Source organism: Anopheles funestus, chromosome 2RL (assembly GCF_943734845.2).
Source record: "Anopheles funestus chromosome 2RL, idAnoFuneDA-416_04, whole genome shotgun sequence".
Lineage (NCBI taxonomy): Eukaryota > Metazoa > Arthropoda > Insecta > Diptera > Culicidae > Anopheles > Anopheles funestus.
The window spans coordinates 38778570-38798181 of NC_064598.1; the positions used below are offsets into that span (position 1 = coordinate 38778570).

General features: G+C 42.9%; 2 protein-coding genes across 2 annotated transcripts; both read left to right on the forward strand.

Annotated features, from left to right (window-relative positions):
• The first annotated feature begins 11326 nt into the window (after positions 1-11326).
• Positions 11327-11930, forward strand: LOC125761923 (uncharacterized). The gene is made up of 2 exons (XM_049423519.1): positions 11327-11471; positions 11539-11930. Exons 1-2 carry the CDS (start codon positions 11403-11405, stop codon positions 11905-11907), a joined length of 438 nt encoding a protein of 145 aa, XP_049279476.1. The 5' UTR covers positions 11327-11402; the 3' UTR covers positions 11908-11930.
• A 5309-nt stretch (positions 11931-17239) lies between these two features.
• LOC125761908 (monocarboxylate transporter 7) lies at positions 17240-19612 on the forward strand. Its single transcript, XM_049423495.1, has 5 exons — positions 17240-17674; positions 17760-18400; positions 18724-18868; positions 19021-19141; positions 19215-19612. Exons 1-5 carry the CDS (start codon positions 17308-17310, stop codon positions 19465-19467), a joined length of 1527 nt encoding a protein of 508 aa, XP_049279452.1. The 5' UTR covers positions 17240-17307; the 3' UTR covers positions 19468-19612.

Here is a 19612-nt window from a genome sequence, read left to right on the forward strand (position 1 = left end):
ATCATAACTCATACCACACAGTTGCATATTGGTCCAATTTGGTGCGTTTTTCTTGCAAAGCACTACTGAGGCACACCGGTACATTAAAGTACAAATCACTGTTGTTCAGCAAACTGGTGCAAACAATCTGTCGACCATCGGGTGCTGTTACTACAGTTGTTGTCCTTGTTATAACCATTGTTCGTTTCTTTTCTTCGTGTTGTCACCTTTTTACGTTTTAAGCCTGTTTACACTTCGTTTTTATTTCGTTTTACGATAGTTTACTTTTTCTTTCAATTTTTTTAATGTCTCTTTTACCTTTACAAAAAAAACTTTTCCTTTTATCATGTGCTGCATAGTGATGGTTTACTGGAGCCGGGTTTTTTTTCTTTTGTATCCTCCAATGACGATCTTCAGACACTTGAATATAAAGGAATGAAGGAAAAAAAACTTCAGCTCTTTATGGATTCCCGCCTTGGAGTTGGCGTTGAAAGTGCAGACCGTACGGTGTGAAAAGTTTCGTGCGCGTACGATTCGCGTGATAATAATATAACGAACGATTTGGACAAAACTATCCACCAACTCCAACTGCCTAAATAGAAAAGTAATCCAAGTTGGAAATTACTTTTTTTCTAGCTTCATCCAACATACATAACAATCACGTGCAAATGGTAAAAGTTTTTCTAACGATCGTAGGTAGGCGGGAATGGCTTCATTTTTTTTAAATTGGTCATGTTATTTTAAAAGAATACGGTTAGTTGGTAAACATGTTCTGACAGTGAAAAAGATGAAGAAAGAAAAAAGGTTCCTTATGGAAAATGCTTGTAAACGCATTTATAATAAAAGCATCTTTCGATATCTAATCGTTCGCAATCGATCGCAATAAATCTTGTTGGCATGTTCATCCCAATAAAGCTTTTACTTCTGGAAGACAAAAGTGAATGTTCGCTGAAAACAGAATAATTCTATTTCTGATCCTATCGAAAAATGTAAATCAATTTCTGTCAGCAATATTTTGGTAATCTTTAATTTTTTAGACGTTTTATTTTTCAAAAATATTTTATTCCACGTAAAATAACATGAAATATCTACAAATTATATTAAGAAACGATTTCCCAGGTATGGTTAGCGAGCAGATTTTTTCCGGATTTTTTTAAATGATAAATTATATTTTAAATACATTAATAGCAATCATAAAATCCAATAAGGGTCTATATTTTTTAAATTTTAATCAAAATGTCTTTGCCAAGTGCTCTTTTCTGGAAAGGATTTCGTAGGCGATCATACGCACATCGTGAAGTTAAATCTCCGATGAAGACAGAAAACATATTTTCAATTATCAATTGTATTTGCTACGTTGATTACAACATAAAATAAAATTATTGCAAATTTATTTAGTAACACCAAGCTACAAGTTTTTGTATTACTAATAATGAAAACCCAAACCTAAACCCTAACATACGAACAACTAATTTAACTCAATACAAGTTTTTCATAAACCCTCTCACTTAAATGTCGCCACTAACTAAAGAGGCACAAAAATCTCCGCTTTGATGTGAAACTTTCACCAGATGGCGTAGAATTCAAACAAATGCCCGTGTGCACACACTTTTCATTAAATGCTTGATCTAAAAATCTTTGAAGGCAGACAAAAATAAAGGAGCATGAAAACAATTTACCAAACACATAACATACTATTGTGATTTAACAAAATGAACACCACCTGCGCATACTACAGCTACAAACGAGCGATCGTTTCGGAAGATTCTTGTCTATTTTGTTCTGTCTGCTGAAACTTTCACACAAAATTTTAAGAAAATTGAAGAACAAAAAACGATACAGGAAAAGCAAAAAAAAACCCAAAACAATGATGCTTTTTTCCTTTGCAAAACTCTTACCATTAAATCCTAGATCCACCCTTGAAGCAGAATGCTGTTGGTTCTTTGTGAATATCTGCTTCTACCTAGTTTCGGTTTTTTTGTATATCTTCTCTATTTTATTTCTGTGACGATCGCCACCTTTTTTTGCCAATCAGCAACCCGCACAGCAGTTGCTTCTGCTGCACGAATCCACACGGGCCATTTTCGTCGGAAGCGCGCTTCCGATACTCGGTGCTTCGAATCACGTCCCTCGGTATGAGTTTAATCGAAACGGAAGCTAAGGCCAAACACATCCTAACCATCAAAACCATCCCGCGTTATCCTCCTTTGCTGCATCGCCGTTTGTGTAGAAGATTTCCTACGAAGAAACTTATTGAAAATTGGAAGTGATGGGAATTTTGAGAGTTGTTTTACAATCATTTAGAGAATATTTTCTAGTTTAAGCTACACTTGCTAAAAGATTTTATTCATTTTCTAAAACGATTCCATTTATCAAATGTTCTTCAGTAAAATGTGTACAATAATTTCTAGGAACAAATCGATCCTCCATATTCTAGCTTAAAGTACTCGTGGCGATTCCCCGCTAGTCACAGGATTTGTCACATGATGGTAGAATATGGCGGAAAAGTTTTTTGCATCATACACCGGAAAATTGATATCCTGCATCTTCACATGTGTGTTTGTGTGTGAAAAAGCCCCCCACCGCACACCAACATCCCGACACGGTACGATCGCCCGGTAAGGTTAGATAACGAACAACCGTGCATCGGTTTGGTTGGCTCATGATCCTAGTACTTTTTGCTCCATTTTTTTTACGGATTGCTCCACATTTGCCACGTTACGGATCTTTCGTTTCATCTGCCGCCTGCAGGAGGTACACACACAACAACAAAAAAAAACTACTATCCGTGCTGTGGATGTGCAAGTGCAGGTAAATCCGGCAAAACGAGACGATACGAGACAACAAACGGTTCAAGAAGTGGTTCCTTTGATCTTCCGCTAATTTTCTCGTGCCACATCGGTGCCACTCTACTCCTGCACGCGGTATCAACACAGACACCGAATACCGATAAGGCAGCGTAGATGAAATTGGCCGTGCTGTGCGATGGCGTCAACATGCGGGATGTCGAAGTTGCACTTGTACAGCCCGAAAGGATTGCTCGTCGCCGTTCGTCTCGGCATTCGATCGGTTCCGCCCATTGGGAACGAAACCGTCTGCTTTGATCAGCTTGTTTAAAGATGTTGTCGGCAATTTATCGTCCAACCCCAACAGCATCCCACGGGCGGGCGTTTAAGTGTGGGCGGTGTTTGGTTTCGCTAACGTGCCCTTGAATCGATGCCGGCCGGTACAATCTATCCGTATCTGATCGCTAGACATGTTCGCAACGCACCATACGAAAGCTATTGATGAAGTTGTTCTTTTCGTTGTTCGGTTTTGTTGGCACTTTTGGGCAGTGAATCGTTCGGCGACTTTTCGTTAAAATATGCATAACCCTAATGCTGTTCACCCATTTACGGATTGCAAGGTGACAAAACCATTAGGCCCCCCTTCTAGTTGGGTATTTTGCTTAATCGCAACCATAAGTCAAAAACAGCAAGCGTGTCTAGTAGTGGTAGCTGCTAGCAAAACATTAAACTACCATGTAGTTTAGCGCTGTTTGTTTTCTAACAACAGAGCTTCATTATGAATGTGTTTCAGTGGTTAGCGACTTGGCCGAACGGGAGAAAACAACACAAACGATGACATACCAATTTAAATCCCACACAATCCCGCAATGTTTGATTGCAGTTTGTAAACTTTTTTTTTGTTACGGAATGAAACAGAGATAAATCATCTGATAAAAGTAGTAAGGAGACAACAACAAAAAAATTGTCTGAAACTCTCAACACAAGTGCTGACACAGCTCGTGTGACATCTTCTGCTGTTGCTGGAGTACGTACGTTTCGGTGCAGCGTTCCAAAAAATTCCAACATGTCATCATTAGGATCATATGGTGTCGGGTTCAGTTTCTCCGGCAGGCAAAAACGAAGACAAGCCATAGTCAAAAAAAAAGAAAAGGAAACAACATACACCACAAAACGAACCGGCCGGACGGAAGCAAGTTGCCGCACACACATGTGTGTCGTTTGCCGGTCGTCGAAGTCACCGGATTCTTTAGCGCTGGTGAGACATTGAGAAAAACTCCCCCGTCAACCGGCGATCGATCGGGCCGGATTCGTGCGACACAACGGATCGGTCGCCTGGTTGGTGTGGCGGTTTGTAATTTGAACCAATTCACGCCTTCCCTGTCATCGTGAGCGGACAGAAAAATTACCATAAAATATCATCGTTTCAACACCCGGATAAGCATTTTTCGGGGGTACAAAACACAACGTTTCGGGGAAGCGGCAACCGAGAACCGACCAGACACCCAGAACGCCACGAACCAACGGAAATGGGACAGGGAACCGTCACCGGCGTAGACACGTAGCTCCGTGCAAAAGGGGCAAAACGCAAGCAGCGTTTGCGAGACTGTGGTCTTCGGAACAAAGATTAATTACCACCACAAATCACGAACCAATTTCCCCGGATTTGGGTGTTGCGGGACACTTTACACCAAGGGGTTTTTACTTTTTCGAGGTTTTAAACCCGGGTTTTAAAGCTTGCAGTGGGAATTCGTAGAAGAAAAAAGGCGAACAGTCGGTGGCTAGTGAGAGAGGGAGCGCCACTAACCATAACGAAATCGTCGGCACAGTTTTCCGCCTATTAAAGTTTGCTAAACTAAAGCTTCCTACTGTCCAAGTGAAAACTGTTCATAAACGAATAAGGTATGCACCACATGCTTTGAAGCATGTAAGACACATCAAGCGATCAGCACTGAGAGCATCAGGTCTAATTTTAGGAAGGAAATGACTTGTTGACGGTAATAAATTTCCGTACGACATGTTTTGAGGCTCAGTATTGTTTTTTTCCCCCTTTCCCGTTTATATTCTGTTTAGTATCTTTAAGAGGACTTAGGCATCCTGTTGGATGTGACAGGACCGCCTTAAACATGTTGCAGAAGTATTACGCTTAGCGTGAACGATTTAATTTATGAACTATAGTTTTGTTTGCTTGGATAGGATATGCTTGAATGGCGTTTAAGTATTTACTAAATAATATTGCTTCCAAAAGAGTGAAAGAATGAGTTGCTGGAGATAATGCACACAAATAGTCAAAAACATAGTCGTAATCTTTTCACTCTGAATAAACTCCACTTTCAGGTTAATAATATTTCGTTTTGTCTTTCGTGAATTGAGGTCTTGGCTTAACGAAACTCTTTTTAAGAAGTAGAAGGCAACGCACGGTCAAACACCGTCGCCGTCCAATTCGTTTTTTCCAGCCTTTCTGGCAAACTCATCAACGCCATCACTCCATCTCAGTTTGACCCTACCAGGACTCCTTTGTTCATGAGAAGTCCCGAGGTCATCCGGAGCCAGGACGAGGTCATTCGGTGCCATTCGGAAGACATAACCAGTTCTTTAGGACGGTCGGGTGGTGTATGTGACGAACGGCGCCGGTCCACAAAGCAGGACCGGGGATCAAATCCCATCCGGACCGTTCCCCCGTTGCAAGGACTGACTATCCGGTTACGTGGTAAAATAAGTCTAAGTAAGCCAGAAATGGTGGCCCATTTTTGAGATAGATTTTTGGCGAGAGCGAGAGAACCAGCTCATGAAAACGAAAAGAGTCATTCGCCTGTTTCTACCTTGATGCTCGGGATACAAGAGGATGAGGAAAAGCAAGGGACAGTTAATCGCAAATGTTACTCATTAACCATACTTTGACATTTTTAAATTGATTATAGTTAATTCAATTTTCCATTTTAACATTTAATCTTTGATCACGATTGTCACATTCCATTCCTGAGGCTCGTAGTAAATAACTTTAAGCGAATCCCACCATCATTCTCGTTTTGCGGATGGGAAATTTATTTAATAATGGTGAACGAAGCGTTGAAAGTGTTGAAGTCCTGCTATTCGTTAATTACAGTAGCTATCTATTGAGTATTGTGTAGCTGTTAGCTTTTAGAGGTAATAATTAGCTCGAAGTTATTATACTTTAGTTGGTTAAGAAGACAGATACTAAAATGAATACAATATCTTCCCATCCCAGACGAACTCAACCAGTGATTTATCCCGTGTTGGGCTTAATTGCTGTGTGCAACATTTCTAGTTCAAACGCTATTTCACTGATTTCATTAGCAAATATTCCACCAGGGAGAACCAATTAATTAACCCTTTAAATTAACAGCAGTGTGCACATTCCTGCATGCTTAATATGTAAATATGTATACTATACAAGTGGCTACATTCATCACTGCACTCGATAGACCGGTGCAATAAAGCGTAGGAATCTGAAAGAATACCTTGCCCGAATGTATTACACTCCAAAAACCATTCATTAGGTCAGCGGTACGGATGCGTATGCAAACAGTACGATGGGTACGGGGCCATCCATCTTCAAGTGGGTAGCACCGCAGAAACAATGCACCAGCCCACTATTAATTTCGGTTTTTGGGTGTGTGTGTGTGTATGTGTGTGTGTTAATTTCCGCTTGCCACAATCAACCGGGTACTGGACGAAGCTTAAATCGACCTCAAACTCCCCGTGTGTGGTACCAACCGCATGATAGTGCTAGAAAAGTTGACCAATGTTTTGAGGCTTCCAGGACACCTGGATAGGGAAGGAATGGTAGATCATTCAACAACTAGCATCATCAGTGCTAGTGAGGGGTTGGGCTCCAGTTTGCACACGGTAGCATAAGCATTAAAGTGATGTGCCCCCCCAACCCCGGAAGGATGCAGCCAATCGAAAATAATGTACAAATATGATGATCGGTCTGTGGTCGTGTGTGGATGGATTACTAAATTTAATTACACACATTTCATTACCCACTTCACCGTGGATGTTCAGTTCCTGCAGGGCATCTCGTGAGGTTGCTATTTGTATCTCTACGCACTCGATTTCAGCGTACGCGCCGAGAGATAATGAAAAAGGGATGCAAAACGTTCACATTTAACCTCCAGCCGGGCTGTTCATGCGCTCATCGATCGGTGAGGTCGCTAGATCGTGAAACAATTGCACCGGGTGTAACAATGCGTCAACGGAGCGAAATCAGAAATGTTTCCACCACGGTGGTGCTTTATTGCTAGCTTTTATGCAGTTTGCTGCTCACGGAACCGTTCATCAATTTCATTTACTTTGTGTTTTAAGCAAAAAGCATGAGCAACACGCATTAATAAGCTTTTGTTTTTTTTGTGTGTGTGCATACCGGCTCAGAAAAATCAATTTCAAGCACGTTTATGAGACGGGATGGATGCGTTCGCCATGACATTATGAGGAACCACATCTGCTAACCGATCCGTTCCTGTCCGTGCAATTAATCATCTTTAACGACACCGACCGGTGCCGCAGCGTCCACCGTTATCAATGGTGAAGTTTTTATTTATAGTCCGGTGTACCATAAAAAACAAATTGGCTCCAAAACCATGTTCCACGTGAGCAGAGAGTAATAAAACATACAACAACAACAAAAAGATTCAAAACTTACCAATAGAGAAGAGCCTTCGAACAGATATTGCTTCTCCGCAGTTGACAGACAGTCAACCAAGACTCCATGACATACAATTTCTCCCACGAAGATGATCACCGATCGAACGATCGTAGTAAAATCAATATCGACCCGGTTCGGGTTGAAATTCGTCACGAAACGTCCACCTTAGGATGGTGCATGATTTATGGAGGTGACCTTCACTCCAGGCGACGACATCGTGCCATAACTTTGTTCGCTTGGAAAGGAACGATCGTGTGATCCTCGAGAAACCTCGTGCCTGGTTTGCTTGTTTTATAGCGCCATCCGAATTTCAACCAAGCTTCGGCCGAGTTTAATTATTCGTCCAGTGATAAAACTTGTCACTCAGCGGGTGGAATCAGGGGACGAGATCGTCATCACGGATTACAATCACCAAACAAACACCCGCAGGAAACGTTCGATTTCTGGACGAACCGTTTCCAAACAGCCAAACAGTATGCAATGTTTTTCCCGTGGTCGTTAAGTTGTCCGATCCAGTGTCTTCCTGCGGAACGTCCAATGTACTGGTGCGCAACGCAGCTCACAATTGTAGATTGTAAAAATGGCGTGAAATTTATCGCTGACATGTGTTCCACTAATTGGCCGTAATGAACGATTCGCTTTTGGGGGAGGGAAGGTTTGAAAAACTTGAATGTTTCTAGACTTTATCCGGGCAAAGCTTTCGGGCGGTAAAATGTAATGTCTCAAGGTTTTCGTTGTAGTGCGCTCCACCGTCCAAACACTTGCTCGACTACCACTTCCTGTTTGGTGGCGATTTCGTTGGGTAGCTGACAAGATGAAACCATAACCACTCGGTTTACAGTTCCCCGTAGCGTGAAGCTCATTTTGTGCATCCCCGCCGTGTGGTCAGCTAATTTTCGGCTGCATCTGGTACCAAGTGCAACCTTCCTGTCTCGGCTTTAATCACTCAGCAGGGTTAAGCAGCTATCCAAGACGTACCGGGCAACACTGCAACAGTGCGTTCGTTCCCAATTTGTCCCTTGTCACCGGCCTACCGCGGGCCGACGGTGTCGGTTTTAAATGACTTCTTTTCATGCTGCGTTCAAAACTCTCCACCCGATGGCAGTTTCGTGCCCGTCTTATGGCACGATCGAGTCGTTAATTATCGACCAATTTCACAGTCGTTATGTTTTATGATCTTCTACCTCCCTCCCGCCCAACCTTACCAAAAAGGCAATGCTCGGAAATGGTGGATAGTAGGTGGTGCGAATATTTGCTTTCAGTCAACAATTTATAAATTCCCATCGCGCATAATGAAAGTGGCCCTTCGCGTTGGGAGCAAAATGAAACAAACCGTAGAGGAGCAGTGAATAAAAAAATACAAAATCGAAAAAGGCAAGCAATAAAAGCAAACAGCCCACGCCCGACGGCATGGAACTTGTTGCGCAATCAGTGGCTTTGTAAGCTATACAAAGAAAGAGCGAGAAACATTTTAGCAAAACTCTTCCAGAATTCGGGCGCGTAATTCGCAATTCGGCTATGACGGCCGGTATGATATTTTCCCGCTGTAGTAAGGCGCCGATCCGAAAAAACGTATTCCAAATGCTTTGAATCGAACTTCCCATCCAACGTGGAGTTTTTGGGAAGGGGAATATCCATTTTTTAATTGTACCCAACGCTGCATCGATCCAAATGGAAGGAACTGGTGGACTTCTGGTTGTTAAGTTTAACGATTTCTTCACGTGTACTTTCGGCGACTACGACGTGCCAATCGGTTGTGGAATCAGCTTGCCATTGGGGCAACAGCAAACAGAACCGTTTCCTCCCAGTACCGGGTGAGGTTGTAAATCTGTTTATGGTTGTGCGTCATTTATTTTATTTCATTTCTCGATGGTTTATTTTACTTTTTCTTTCCAAGTGCTTACGAACATGCATCGATGGCTGTGAAGAAGAATTGGCGGTTTGTGATTGAATTCCTGCTGTAGGTAGCTTTTGGGGATGGAAAGCGAATCGCTACGGGTGTTGTACGGCGAGGGAAGCGGATTTTGTGATTGTAAAATTCAATCATGTCGATGGTGGCAATATAACGCATTCATCGAATGCCATTGATTGCTTGCGTGTCATTTACATGTGTAATAATTCCTGCTTTTTTTTTCTTGGTCAGATTTAGGCTTGTTTGAGCTTGCGACAAACCCGCACGGTATAGTAACACGCATTTTAATTGTCAGATTAAATGGTTCCCTTTTGAATGAACCGATATCGATATTAATAGTTCGGGTTTGTTAAACTAATTAATTTTGATTATGGTATCGGGTATGTAAATGACCATGGAGTGTGCAAATCAGTTGCTTGGCATTTGCTTACAGATGGCGCTAGTTTGATATAGTGATGATATAGTGAGACCTAGAGTGTCTAAGTTTTTTTTTATGAATGCTATAAACGCTATGAAAAATGCTATAAACGACTATCTTTTTTTACATGTTAACTCATCCCAATGAAATAAACCAGAGTTCAACCGGAAAATCGTTCAAATGGTCTGACTCTGGAAAGTTGGCATACTAGCAACTACTCATATTTGAAAACATCACAAATGCAAATATTTCCGTGGTAGGAGAGCAAAGCGTCGATTTTCAGGTTAAAGTTTTAGGACCTGCTCCTTCCGATAACGTCTGGCGCAAAAGGATATTCCCGATTCCCAAACAACATTTCGTGTGCGAACGTCATGGGATTGGAAGTTATTTGTATTTCTTTTTTTTCTATACTACACCCGTCTTATTTTTCTCAAAAAGCGAAGGAAGGATGGTAGAGACGTAAGATGTCTTAAGAATACTGCTACCCTTTTAGCCAAGGAATTGTGGTGGTACGGAGCAACAGAACAGAAACCGGTACGGCTCGTAAACTGTGGAAACAAACGAGTACTTCGTGGGCTGTACGAGCCCAGCCCGGAACTCCCGAAGCGACTTCCGATGCATGAAAACATGATTTTATGTCGCCATCGTTGGCCGACGTGTCGTCAGAAATAACGTTTGAGACCCACTCTCTCTCACACACACACACACAGTCACATACATACATCCAGGAATATTTGGCATTCAGCCGGCAATCTCTTGGGACTTTGTACAGAGCCACACGGTTCATATAAATATGTGTTTCGAGTGCGCACATTGAAGTGTTTCGGTTGTGTTCTTCAGTATGATTGAGTAATGAGCGGTGGGAGTTAGTCGCCATGTGCCGCGGGTGATTTACAATCTAAACAGGATTAGACAAATAGGATTTGGTCGACTGGGGCTGTGGTTCAGTATGGTAATGTGTAATATTTTTCGTAAAATCCAATCCTAGTTTAAAGAGTTTTTTTTCAAATATAGTTTTATCGACATTTTGATCCACAATTGGAATCAATAAGTAAAGAATAGATTATTAGACGATATATGTTGCCCAACTAACTCCAAAAGGCTAGGCATGTAAAGCAAATTGCATAAATTTGGACGTTAAAGTAAGTGAACGCCGTACAAATAATGTATAGGTACAACATGCATGACGATTTATCGTGGTAAAGCAATCTATAGGATTAAATAATTTTGTCAACATCCTTGTAACGTGCAAATACTCAAATTGGCACGGTCATCAATCAAGATTCTGCTTTCGGATCGTAAAAGGGTACACACTCATGGTAGAATGTCTGATTCGAACTTGATCTTTGAATTAGTTTACACAAAAGATCGTCAAAACTATTTTCACATTCCAGTCAATCACAAACTCACTCGCTCTATTATCATCGTTTGCAACTTTGTGTGCCACGTGCCAATCGAACTAGTTTCACGTACGCATTAGCCGATAAGCTTCAGCCTCGTTCCCGATCAGGGTTTCGATCGTATTCTAGAAGTGCAAATCGGCGACTATATATATATTTGCAGCTGGTAGTGCAGTATGATCTATTTTACAAGTCACTTCTAAACAGTTGCTGGTTGGGTGAAGATCGTTCTAATAAAATGTTTCGTTTGTGCATTATACTCACAGCAGTGCTGCTACCGATCGCAGTGCTGGGTGCTCCAACTGTGGTAAGATAGGACAGTGTTGTGTTGCACCTAAATCCGATCAATCTCCATCTGAAAGTATTCTCTACAGCACTTACAGGACTACGCAAGAGAGACTTCTACCGCAGACGACTACAATGCCGCTCAGCCTGACAGCGAATCGTCTCAATCCAATGTCAAACCACAAGTTGTGGAGCCCACCTGGATCACGGTAACGATGCCTCCGACGAGCTATACACCGACCGGGACCGATCCAAAGCCGCATACAATGCAACCGTACACTAGCTACGTAGTTGTACCACCTGTCCAACAACCGATGGCAGGATCGTGGCCATCGTACTATCCCAACATGCCAGTACTACCGTATGGGTATCCGTATCCGCATCCGTATCCGTATCCGCAACCGTATTCCCACAACCATTTGTGCAATCAGCAAACGAGCCCGTACCGTGTGATATAAAGCTGAATCGAATCCCAAAACAAGCAGTGTCGCGTGTTTTACCTTTCCCCCCGTTTTGCTGGCCAAAAAAAAAACCAACGAAACAAAAACTGGCAAGACCCATCCTTCCGGTCAAGCTATCGATTACATGCTTCTGGTTAATTTATTCTGCCCACTGGAATCATTTGTTTTCGAGTCGTATTTTTGTACGCTTCCACTGTCATTGCGGTGTTATGTTTTACCCTTGGCTTTCGCACGTTGTTACTGTGTATGCGCGCAAAATATCATATTTTCTTTTTCCGAGTTCCAACGTACAAAAAAAAATCTGAGTTCCTGCGTTTGGTACAGAGTGTCAAATAATTTCATCAATGCTATATTTTAATGTTATCATGCACAAGCTTCTTATTTTCTCAAATTGCATGCCAAGTGGTTTTTGGTAGTGCAATTCTGGAGGAAGTAAATTATACGTTTCATTAATGATCAGGTACAACACGTCTTTTTCGGAACAAAAAATAAAAACAAAACAAAAAGCCCTCGGACATTCCTGGGATGATCAAGTCATTTGTCTGTATCGGGTTTCGTGTGAAAAGGGGAATGCTCAAGACGGACTGCTTTCATCGCAATATTGTAGTAATGGCTGATAAGTTTTGACAGCTCAATATGGCGAATGGTTCGTTAAGCGATGGGAATTAAGTTCTGAAAGAAATGTAATTTTAACCACTAATATGTTTCTTCTGTTCATTCATTGTGATAGTGACCATTACAAATAAATCAATTTTATTTGCAATCCAAAAAAAACTAAACTTTTTTTTGCTGTTGTTTCACTGAAAACTATAGAGTGCCGAAGTGGTACCAAATCGATCGTACATGGCTGCATTGCAGCAAACGCAAACCATCGTTTAGTTGGCAATTTTCGGTTTATTCAAATTAATCCCACGCGTACCGAAGAAAATTTATAAAACAAAACCCCAAAGCTCTCGCGTTCTCTTCCCATGACTTTACGTTTGCATTGCAATTCACCGCCAAGGAAGGTACCATACAACACAACAAGAACCAACGTTGCATCGCGGCTATGAAAAGCTTCCCCGTTGCAGCGAACATTTATTTACGCTTTAGTTTTTTTTTGTTATTTCTCCATCGTCTGGCTTAAAGCGAAGCGCAATTGCTTCCTCTTTTTGTGTATGTAAACAAACCAAGCCCTTTTTGCAATCTTCGCTGCATTCGAGCATTCGCGAAAACTGTAACTTTATTTGTCATAAACACCCCGGCCACCGGAAACCCACGCAGTTCCGCACCAGAAGTGCTCGTACAACCGCAATTTCGGTTCGCTAGCGCTCGTGGCCAACAGCGGCGGGAAAGGTACAGGATGCCCCTCGATCACCCCATTGCCTAGGTCATCATGAATGAGCTCAGAGTAAATTAAAGTCGGATTACGCTGATAATGAGCTCTCGCGCGACGGTGACCGTACAGGTCCGTCGGATGGACTGTCTGTCCTGGTCGGTCGTTAATGGTGGGTCGAACAGTGTGTGACTGTGTCTTCATTGGTAATAGAATAAAATTAATTTATATGTCGCGAAAAATACGAGACATCTATGTGCGTTCTTATCCCTATCGTAATACCACTACTGTAAGCATGGGCGTCAAAATGTGCCACAGAAACTTTTCGATTCATCCTTCTACCGGTACAGTATATCATTATTTTCTTTATTATTACACCAGACGGCCGGTGGTGGCCGTTGGTTGGGTTTTTAAGTACCAGAGCACTGCAAGGCTCTTCATGAAAGTACAAGAAAAATAAAATTCAAACACAACCTTGACGCGTTCTACAAATGCTATAAAAATATCTCCTCCGACCGGGAATATTGATGTGCTTTTGGTTTGATTTAAATATTATTTTACTTTTAGTTTTATTATTCTCAACATAAAATCTATGTTTAACATAATCAAGATGAAATATTATTGTACATATCTACCACCATTTTTCAACTTCAGCATACTGCGTGTGTTACGCGTATTGCATACATTCGGCGCATTACTGCAAAAAGGCTTTTTGGTCAGCGGTGTCAAACACTTCATGTTGTACGTTAGGGATTATTCAATTATTTCGTAACGCAGGGGGAGCGTGTGTAACAATAGTTTTAAAAAGTTTTGATAATGCATCTTAAACAAAAAAAAATTTTTTTTTTTTTGCTCGGTTAGAACGGCCTGGCCGTATCAAGACTTATTTTACCACGTAGCAGGATAGTCAGTCCATGCTACGGGGAGACGGTCCGGATGGGATTTGAACCCGGTCCCTGCCGTGTGGACGGGCGCCGTTTTTCACATGCACCACCGGGCCGCCCCGTCTTAAACAAAAATCCTGGTTTTTTTTTAGCCAGGTACCATCGGAGAGCGCGCTTACAACATATAGGTAGTTATGGATTGATGAGATTTATTTTGGGGCTAGGTATAAACATATACAGGATAACACTTTTTAGTCAAAACTGTGCTAAAATTTATTTAAAAGATATTTCAATACCTTTTAGCGTATTTTATAATTCATGATGACGGCTTCGGCCGTATTGTCAGCCTCTGTAGCTGAAGAAGTACAATTATCATTATTATCACAAGGCATTTCCTCCTTGTCCTTTGCCTTATCCCGGGCATACTCGGTTGGAACCTTTTAGCGTATAATGCAGAATTAACATAGTCCTTTCGAAGCTGTCCCATGGCACCTGTGTGTCTGATGGTTGACCTCTACAAAGATGGTAACAGGATCAGTTCTCTGAAAAGCGTCAATGGGAGACTTACACGAGTAAGTGAGGGCGTCATTTTCCGTTCATTCTTTTGTGATTTGGCATTTAGGCTAAGATGTTGTACAATATCGGATTAAGATATTTTCTAATATCACATAATAATGGAAATTAAAAATAACTAGATAGTTAAGAAAATTTGTACGGTAAGGCCAATTAATTCTGACCAAATAACAGGATATGCAAACAAATCCGTTCTCATCATACGAAAATGGTGGAAGAGAGAAATGGAGAGTGTAACGACTGAGGACCAGGAGTCTATATGATCTTGCAATTTTAAGAATTCCTAAGGATGCAATTGTACTATATTTTCGCGTGTATACCACCTCCCCAGTATTTATGGTTCTTATCTGGGAGAAAAAAAACTGAAACAGATAGAACGAAAGCTCCATGTTGTAAAACACCCTCCCAACCCCCCTCCCAAATTCTGTGAAATTGATAATTATTTTTAAAACGCGTAACGTGAAAATATGTCCAAATTGGTCAAGGTGTTGTGGACAATTGAAAAAATTATCTTCCTATTAAATGGTCATTATTACTCCGTTGAAGGTGATTCCCAATAGTTGTACAAAGAATATGAATATTTATTATTTCAAAGCCTTTCGGTGCCGTACCACGATAGTAAGTTACGATGCGTTCCTGTGTGTACATTTACTTTTGTGGACTGGTGCTCGGTTGCCAACTGCAGCTCATCACTGTACGTTTTTGTATAATATATAGAAGTACATTGGACTTTAACAATCCAATCGTTTTGGCACTCTTTGTAGACGCAGTCTGAGGAGCCCTACAGCACGGAGTCTTTTGCAGAGACGACCTGGAATGAGACGGAACTGAATACTACTGGTACATCGCACGAACTGTCTTTCACGGAACAAAATGAGCTAATTTTTGGTATGCCATATGGCAAAAAGGAAGAGCCGATCTTTAACTCGTCGTCTAACAGCAATGAAACCACAAGTACAACTTCACGTATCAAGGCTCCGGGTATTGACTTAGTGACTGAATATTCTTATTCCTATAACGAATTAGACTACAAGCTTCCAGCATCTTACAACTACGACTATGGAAGTCTTATTGGTTTTCCAAAGAACAGCTCTGGTAAGTTTAAGATAGGCTGCATTTGAAATAGTGCATAACAAACAATCAACCTCCTTTACCTTAATTTGCTTCAGCTTCTAATCGAACGGTAATACCGCCATTAACGAGTCACATCGAACCCATCATACCTTACGTGCTGAGTAACGTTTACCCTGGTCCACAGTTCCAAACTCCTGCAATGGTAGCTCCAGTCAATGGCGGATCTGGAATCGCGTATCATTATGTTCGGTCTCCCATGGATGCTTTTAAAAAAGATTTGCCTCGTTCAGCAACAAACACAACACTTATCATCCCTCCTATGGCGTCACCTTTTGGTGGAATTCAACTTCGACATCGCAGTCTGCCTGATCGTACCTTTATGAACTCGGCCAGTACCGTAGCGGTTCGTTCTAGTACAGTACCAACAAAAAGTTTCCGTACTAAAATGTCTGTTACAAAGAGTGTGACTGTCACTAAGAAAAAAACACAAACTACACGACGTCCCAAAAAGCAAACATCTTCCACAACAAGCAGTAGTAAGCGATTCCGTGCAGTGGCACAACAAAATGTCCCGGTGAAATCCGTTCGCAGTAAACCAACGCTGACGAGGAAGTTACGGACAAGGACCCCTGCAGTGCGTGCCAAACAGTTTCGTTCTGTGCGACGTACACGAACACCACGTCGCAGAAAGCCATCGAAGCTAAGGCGTTTCCGAAACCAACGCCGTACGAAACCGACGATCAGGAAAAGGCCAATTGCTAGACCATGGTTTCGCCATGTTACTCGACGACCACGTGCCTTTCCACCGCCGGTTTTCGATTATGATTTTATTTATTCCTAAATGGAAACTTTTAAAAGCTACGACATACTTGAAGCTTTTGCCTATTTTCTTGTACTTGAAATTTCAATGGTAATAAAACTTCTTTACCTCAATTCCACGGTCGATGTCGACTAGCGTGTAGCTAGTAAACTGTCAGTTTCCCTAGTGTGGTGTATTAATTTCAGCTTTCTTATCAATCTTTGTTCTAGTTTGGGCTTCTCGTAGCAACTAACGCAGTGCGTTGAATCGTACAAAAATAAACTAACATATCACACCTTTCAAGATACATATCTTCCCCTCGAGTAGTAAACCTTTTCTTATCATTTAATCAACTGCAACACTTTCCATTTGTGATGCGTTACAAAGCAGCTCTTTTAGTAGTGATGGTATTTTTAATAGTTTTTGTTTCCTCCCTAGCCCTTTGCTATCACTATTCTCACACAACTAGGAAGGTCGCGCACGGTTCCGTAACACGTTGGGCAGCTAATCCATCCATCGCCGCTACTGTTTGCCCGTGTGCGAAGCCCTGCACGAAACCGTAGGGCATCCGGCAACACCTGTGTTATTTTTAGGATCATCTGGAGGTTGGCGACAGTAAGTGCAGACGAAGCAACTGTTTTCGATGCATCGTCCAGCTGAGTCGGTGAGTTGATAAAAAGGGGCGATAATGTGCTCCCGGCCAAGACAATACCGGTAGCATCCGTTCGCGCGTTAGGTGACGCATCCCGCAAATGGCCGCAAGTGTAGTGCACGAAGTCCGGTACCGCCGCGTACCGCCCGAAGGTGGCTGGGGTTTGCTGGTTGGCGTAGGCATGGCGATGATGTTCGTCGTGACGCTCGGTTCGCTACCCTCATTCGGGTTAATGTTTGGTGATTTCCTGACGGAACTGGGCGAGGAAACGAGTGCCATTGCGCTCATCACCAGTTGTTTCTTCAGCGCGCTTAGTTTCGCCGGTCTGTTCACCAACACGCTGATGAAGAAAACGTCCTGCCGAACCGTTGGGTTAATAGGTGCCGTGTCCTACATCATCGGCAGCATGATGACCATCTTTGTGCGCTCCACCAACGAGCTACTGATCTCCTTCGCCGTCTTTCAGGGTAGGTATGAGGGCGAGAGAAAACGAACGCCGGTTGAATCTGCCGTCTAATTATCCGGACGCTTGTGTGTGTTTGTGTATTGTAGGCGCTGGTTTCGGGCTGATGATTCCGGTGTCCTACACGACGTTCAACGCCTACTTCGTGGAGAAGCGGGTAGTGATGATGAGCGTGGCCCAAACCCTGATCGGTCTCGGCACCATGTTCTATCCCATCTTCATCCAGCGGTCCATGGATGCGTTTGGCTTTAGGGGGTGTATGGCGGTACTGGCGGCGGTAAACAGCCACACACTGGTCGCCATGCTCGTGATGCATCCGGTCCAGTGGCATATGCGGCGTGTACCGCTGGATTCTAATTCCAGCGTCGAGTACGGTCCGGTACCCACAACGACAATGACGGAGGAAAAGTCTAAGACCGACGATGAGTTCCAGGAGCTGCCGGCTGGACGGGGCCTCAGTCAACGGAACACCAAACTGAGAGGTTCCCGCCGGGCGTCATCGATACCGGGACTGGGCAATTGGTCCGGGCCAGTGGTCGTTAGTGACAGCACGGAACGTGACACCAAACCGGCTACCAAGTGGCAAATACTGGTCGACTTCCTTGACCTGACGCTGCTGAAGGATCCAATTTACGTCAACATCGTACTCGGCATCTCGTTCGCTCTCTACTCGGATCTGGCCTTCTTCACCTTGCAGCCAATGTATCTCTTCATGCTGGCATTCAGCAAGGTAGGTCACGTCGGCATATTGCAAAACCCCGTAACCAACCTGCCCTGGATGGCGAGCGGCATGCGAATGCAATTTAAATTTCCTCCCGAACCGCAGCCGGTGGTTGACGCATGGCCGTGAATACTAATAGCATTCATGGCATCGCACCATTCCCAGGATGACCGGCCTTTTTTCCGCCAGGAATCGGCAACTGATCGGACACCCATTTGGGTGTCGTTTTGTGTGTTTTTTTTTGTTGCGTTTGCATCTCGTTCCTAATCTATTTCCTGTTCTTGTGCTATTTTTGTGTTTTTTTTCTTCTTCTTCCGCTTCTACTGCTCCAGGCGGACGTTTCGCTAATCATCGCCATCGGTGCCGGGGCGGATCTAATATCGCGCATCTTTCTGGCCATTTCCAGCACATGCCTGAACATTAAGGCCCGCTACGTCTATCTTGCTGGGGCACTTTTTACCATTGTGGCACGTTTTGGTAATTATTTAAAATCCATCCACCCGAAACCCTCCCCTAGAACATGCATCCCACCGTTCTGTAATCCATCGGCACAGATGCTTTTGCAATTGTTCACTCTCTTTCCAATTATCGCTCTAACGCTAACACACTCCAATCTTGGGATTTTACAGGATTTTTGTGCGTGTTCGATTTTTACGGTATGGCCATCGTAACCGCCATCATGGGGTTCCTCCGCACCTGGATTCACGTTCCATTACCGCTGGTGTTTTCCGAGTATCTGCCCCAGGAACGGTACGGTAACCAGTTCCGGGTTCGATTGATGTGCACAGTCTTATCTTTACGCTTCCTGTCCGCCCGTTTGCAGGTTTCCTTCCGGCTATGGATTGTTTATGTTTCTGCAGGGAAACATTACGTTTGCGATCGGTCCGATAGTGGGCTACATCCGTGACGTCACCGGAAGCTACACCGTTTCGTTCCACTGTCTAACGCTCGTGATGGCACTCTGCGTGATACCGTGGTTCTTCGAAATATGCTACTACCGGCTGAAGCGCAGGGCGCGAAAAGGCGAACCCGTGCAGCACGTGACGATACCAATGATTCAAGAAACGAAGGCGTGACGAAGCGATGGACGATGCATTCACCTTACTATGCGAACGGGCGAAAAATGTAAAGGCTGTAAAGGAAAATAATTTAAAATATATTAAGAAGGTTTAATATACAAGCTAGACACGAACCTGAGTTTGGTTTCGTTGTTCAAGTGTA